Below are 5,760 nucleotides of genomic sequence, written 5' to 3' on the forward strand. Positions count from 1 at the left end.
TTTTCCTCCTATACTGAGTGCATGGCTCCTTCCAGCCTTGGCCTCCTGTCTGGGCTCAGGGTTGGACCAGGGTTGGGGTAGTGAACAGCAACTCCCATCCCCTGTGCTGGTTTGGTGGAAGAGGAGGGAGGAGAGAGAAAAGGAGAGCTGGAAAGAAGCAAAACACCCAAGGGCTGGCAGGAGGAATCGAGGAGACAGAGCCTGGCTGCCCACGTTGACCTCCAGCCCACCCACCCCAGGGGCAGCCTGAAGTCTGTGTTGAACCAGCACCCTGGTTCAGCTGGGATGGAGAGGGGTGGAAACTCCCCAAAACCCCGAGAGAAATGGTCTTTTTTTGGGGGAGATGGTTGGAAATCCCTGCAGAGGCTCTGCTCAGCTGGGCAGAGGGCACTGGGAAAGGGGGGGCACGGCTGTGTTGTCCCCCATGGTGAGGTCCCTCCTGGGGGTTAGGACATCCCAGAGATGGGGACACCCCCAAAGCTAGTGTGAGGATGGTGATGTGGGGCTGCATTCCCCCCCCCCAGTGAGATGGGCTGAGACTGGGGGTGCTGTGTGGATCCTCAGCCTTGCAAGGGGTTAACAAAAAAAAGAGACAAGAAAACACCACGAAAAACAAACCCAAATCCCAAATCTCTTCTCTTTTCTCTTCCCTCCTCCTTCCCTTTCCTTTTTTTTGCTTTTTCCAGGTGTTGCTTATGGCCACAGGAGGGAGCCCAAATCCAGACATGGGAGTCTTGGCTTGATTTCAGACCCAGAGCCTCTTAAACTCTCACTTTTCCTCTAAGCTGGTCCCTGTTATGTCCAGGATCTGGCGCCTGCTTGACATTTACTTTGAGTTCCAGAGGACCCGAGACCTAGGATGAGGAGCATTGGATCTGCCCTGAACCTGCTTTTGGTATCACCACTCTATTTTGTGTGGACCGTGGTCGCTCTGGACCTGGCACAAACTCCCTGCACCACTTTGGTCCAAGGGAAATTCTTTGGGTATTTCTCCTCCTTCGCCGTCTTCCCGTTGAACTCCTCTCTCTGCTCTTGGATTATCCAGAACCCTGACCCTCGGAGGTACACTTTGTACATGAAGATCCTCAAGCCTACTGGTGTATGTGACTACCAGCACATCCGCACCTACCAGTTCGACTCCTTCCTGGAGTCCACCCGCACCTACCTGGGCATGGAGAGCTTTGATGATGTCCTGAAGCTCTGTGATGGGTCCACTCGTTACGCCTTCCTCCAGTCCAACAAGCAGTTCCTCCAGATGAAGCAGACTGCCCCACCCGGCGTGGAGAGCTGGCCGGTGAGGTGGAAACCCACGAAGGTTCAGGAGAGGGATTTTTCAGTGGAGTACCTCGTGGTGGGCAACAGGAACCCTAGCAAAGCTGCTTGCCAGATGCTCTGCAAGTGGCTGGAGGCTTGCTTGGCCATCAGCAGCAGCTCCCACCCCTGTGGCATCATGCAGACCCCGTGCTCTTGCTCGGGAGGGGAGGTCCTAGATCAGGCCAGTGAGATCCTGGGGCTCACCAGGAAGAAGGAAGATTGCTACAAGGATGGCGTTTACTTGGAGAACTGTATGAGCAGCCCCAAGGACAGCAGCGGAGTGGAGTTCCTGGGTGAGTGGAGGGTGGCTGGGGGATTTTGGGAGGGAGGGTGGGTTGGGATCTCCTCTCTTGGGTCTCATGCTGTCCCTATCACCTCTGTGGATGCCTGATGTGAGAACTTAATTTTCTAACTGCTAGGCAGGGCTGGTAACCCTCGGTGGCTCCTTAGGAACCTGCAAAAGGATCCGTACAGCAGCTTCCCCTAAACGTACCCCAAATTGTTTCCCTCATTCCTGGGGCTCGTGCCTTTGTTTCACTTCTCCAGGCTCAGAGCTATGGAGGGGAGAGGCTTTACCTGAGGGCGAGCAGGTTTCCAAGGTAATTACAAATGTCCTAGAAAAGGCAGGATCCGAGCTACCTCCTGAGGCAGGCTGCACTCAGCAGCCCTACCAACCGTTTCAATTCACAGGAAAAACTTAATCCTCGGGTCTGGTTCAAGGGAACAGTGACAGAAGGCACAAATTGTTTTATTGGCTGTCTCATTTTCCTCCCGGAGGCTTTCAGAAAAGAAAATTCCCACTGCTGCTTCCTTGGGGTTACCGGGTGCCTCTGCTGGGGCTCGTTCCTCCTCAGTGGTTGGATGAGCATCTTGAGTGGGGGCTGGCAAAGGACTTGGGGTGTGGAAGAGGCATGGCAAGAAGGGCTGTGAATAAGGGTGAGGTGCTCCTCGGGTCTGATCTGGGCATTAGTCCAGGGACAGAAATGTTTCTACCAGAGGTTCAGCGGCCTGCTGGTGCTACGGGGCCATGCAAAGGAGGAGGGGAATTGGGGGGGTCCCAAAGTGAAGCCTTTATTGCAGTGCTTGGGTCAGATCCACTCTGGTGTGTTTCTTCTCAGGTCCTGTCCCCCCTTCCAGCAGGGAGGTTATGTAAAGCCAGAGGAATGATGATAAACAAAAATCTGGGGGCTCTCCAATTTGGAGGGGTTCAGACCTGTGCTTCACCCCCACCTCATCTTCTTCAGGGGCTGGGTTGAAATGTTTTCTGCCACGGGGAGAAAGCTGACATCCCTCTGGGTCTGGACGTTGGGGGTTCCACCTGGCTTGTGCACCCACCCCTAATAGAAGGAGAATTTCTCAAGGAGAGGGGGAAGGAGGCTAAAATTACTTGCAGTAGGAAGGACAGGACCAGACACAGGTCCAAGCTGCAGAGCGTGACCCTGCAGACCACAGTCTGCCATCAGCAGAGATTGGTGTAGGATCAGGTACAACGAGGTTCTGTGGAGGTATTTTGGGGGAGATTTTGTTCCTCCTGATCTCTGAACTGATCCACAAAGGCACATGGCTGAGCCACAAATCCTCCAAAGTTCTTCAGAGAAGAGCACGTGGCCAGATTGGCTCTCCAGATTTCTTTGCAGTGCCCTTTCCTCCTGGGTAACCAGCTTGGGAGGAGTCCCATGCTGGCTTCCTCCTCCTGAAGCCACGTGCCACACCTTGCCTGGGCTGGTTGGATGATTTAGGCATTCCACCCCAGCAGTGTGACCTTTCCCATCACCACCAAAGGTGAAATTTGAAAGATGATTTTCCAGCAAATCCTGAAGCCTTCGAGCTTAATCTTGGCTTTTTGTCAAGCTCTGGCCTCGTCCAGCTCGAGCCCTTGAATGTTCCCAGAAAATAAATATGAAAGAGGCTCAAAGGTGGCTGAATCAAAATCCTTTTTTGGGTGTCAAATATTTGTAGAGAGTGTAGCTAATATTTTTTCTTGCTGGCTGCTCGCATCTGCTCCACACTGAAGATGCAGAATTATCATCATTGCTGGTGGGATGCCATCCCCACAGCAAGGATGCTTGCAGAGAGCCCAGCCTCTCCACGTGCTGCTCTGTCTGTCACCCTGTCTGGTCAGATTTTAGCAAAGGCTTGATCTTGAGGCAAGATCCAACTGAAACAGGGAGCCAGAGACCCCCTAACAGCCTTTTGTAGGTGGAATATTTTGATAAGTCTCCCAATTTCCAAGTGCTGGTGCTGGTTGCTGCTGTCGTTGTTGTCCTGGTTGTATTTGTAGCAATTTTAGTTTTTCCCTACCAGCTTTTTGGGTATTTTTTTGCATTTTGAGTATTTTGTTGCTGTTTTCCCCTGCTGCTTCCTGAGTCATTTGTTGTTTTCTGGCTCTGTCTTGCCACTTTCATCTTTGAAGGAGAATATGTGCCTGTGTTGTGCTAATCTAGTCTGCTGGCTTTCAAGGCACATCTTTCAGATACCATCTTAAAATGTGGAATTTGCTATTTCTCCTGATTTGCCTTTTCTATACCTGAGATCTTTCCAAAGCCAACGGATGGGGGCAAAGCTACAATGAGATGCTCCCTTGGAAGCAGCCATGCTTTGGCTCACAGATTCCATGGGTGAGAACCCTTTGAGAAGGTTCACTTTCCATTCCTGGTCACTGGTATACCAAAGGATAGAGAATACTTGGATGAGACCAGGTCTCTTGGGCTTTGGTGGCCAAAGAGTAGAGCTGGGAGGTGACCTCCTGCTGCTGCTGACTCAGATCATGGATCTCCTGGCTGTGACTGAGAAGTGGACACACTGATCCTGACCAGGTCTGTTGGGCTTTGGTGGCCAAAGAGCAGAGCTGGGAGGTGACCTGCTGCTGCTGACTCAGATCATGGATCTCCTGGTTGTGGCTGAGAAGTGGACACACTGATCCTGTTGCTCCAGCACCATTGGGACACTCAAGAAACTTGACAGCCTGATTTCACTCGTGGTCCATGAATCCACACTTGGTTGGGGTACATTGGGATGCTTGTGGTCATTTACAAGGAACTTCTCAAAGTAACTCTGCCAAAGTGGTTTCTGCAGCATCTGTTCTTCAGCATCTAGAGGTAGAAGAGACCTCTCCAAATTTGCTTCATGGCTTTAGTGAGACAACCTCTTTGCACTCGCTGTCCCACACAGACCTTGCGGAGGGAAGTGGTGGGGTGGGAAGAATCTGTCCACGTGCAGAGGTGGCAGGAGATATTTCTGTGTCTTGCAGCATGTGGAGCTTGTCTTGGTGATGAGCAAGACACGCTTGGAAATGTGTTGGCAGCAGCAGCCCACCCCTGACATCTCCCCTCCTTCCTGCAGCTACCTCCAACTGCTACTCTGGGGAGGCTTGAACAGGGGATTTTTTTCTAGCAGAAGACAATTCAACATGGGAACCATTTTTGGCCAGGATCAGATCTTCCTTAACTGACTTGACCAAGAAGGTAGAGGCCAGTCATAGATCCTGATGTTTTGAGGTGAACTGTCTTTTAGGAATGCAAGTTGGCGTTTCTGGAATAGGCTCCCACACCAGTTTGGGGTAGGAGACCAGGGGCTGAAGATGGGAAAGCTCCCTGAAACATGGAATATTGGGAATTCCTGGTCTGAAAGTCCTGGTGACTCTCCCAGATGTGAGCAGGCTTCAGGGTAATCAGAGCTGGAGCTTTAAAAGGGACACTGGTGTGACACTGTAATGAGAGGAGGTTAAATGTGTGCTGTGCTGAGTTAGGCACTTAATGAAAGTCTAATTAGTCTTAAAGTACTCAGTTCCCAGGAGATCATCGTGGTGCTGTCACATTTTGGTGGCCCAAAGAGGTTAATCAGCATGCTCTGGTCCTGGTCCTCTTCATATCCCCATCTTGGAGGGGTCCAAGATGGTGACTGCAAAACAGGGTTAAATATGTGCCCCTGAAATTTGCTCCCTGGTAAAGCAGATGACTCCAGGGCTGGAGGGATTTTTATGATGAACAGATCTGATTGATTTCATGTCTGGGCCAGAGAATCTCCTGAATTTGTTTCAGCAAAGAACTTGAATCTGAGATTTAAATGGAGCTTCTTCCCCCCCAAAAAATAAATCAAGGTATTTCTAGTCTGAAGTGCTGGGGGGTTTCCTGATAAACTTTTCCATTGAATTACTGTCCCCATTGCTCTGAACAAATGCAGACCCTCCTTCCTCACATGTGCTCACCCTTCACTTCCTTTTTTTTACTGGTGTTTCCCCTTCCAGCCCTTCTGTCTCTGCCAGATTAAGAAGTTGTCTAGTGTCCAATCTCTACTGTTTGGAAAGGCATTTACAGACCCAAGAACAAGTTACTCCTTAACCTTTGCTGCATTAAGCAGGCTGAACTCCAAAAATCTCTCACTGCAAGACACTTCCTCCAAACCTCAGTTGCTGGGAAGATTTGCTCCATGCTTGGCCAATTCTGC

The 5,760-nt window shown here is 50.9% G+C and overlaps 1 protein-coding gene across 1 annotated transcript; it reads left to right on the forward strand.

Annotated features, from left to right (window-relative positions):
• Positions 1-859: 859 nt before the first annotated feature.
• On the forward strand, positions 860-1,607 carry LOC103768137 (brain-specific angiogenesis inhibitor 1-like; the record flags this gene model as incomplete). Its single annotated transcript, XM_008935273.1, has 1 exon — positions 860-1,607. A coding segment is annotated over exon 1 (748 nt), but the record flags the coding sequence as incomplete, so codon positions are not given.
• Positions 1,608-5,760: the final 4,153 nt, after the last annotated feature.

This window comes from Merops nubicus, unplaced genomic scaffold, assembly GCF_000691845.1.
Source record: "Merops nubicus isolate BGI_N331 unplaced genomic scaffold, ASM69184v1 scaffold9852, whole genome shotgun sequence".
NCBI lineage: Eukaryota > Metazoa > Chordata > Aves > Coraciiformes > Meropidae > Merops > Merops nubicus.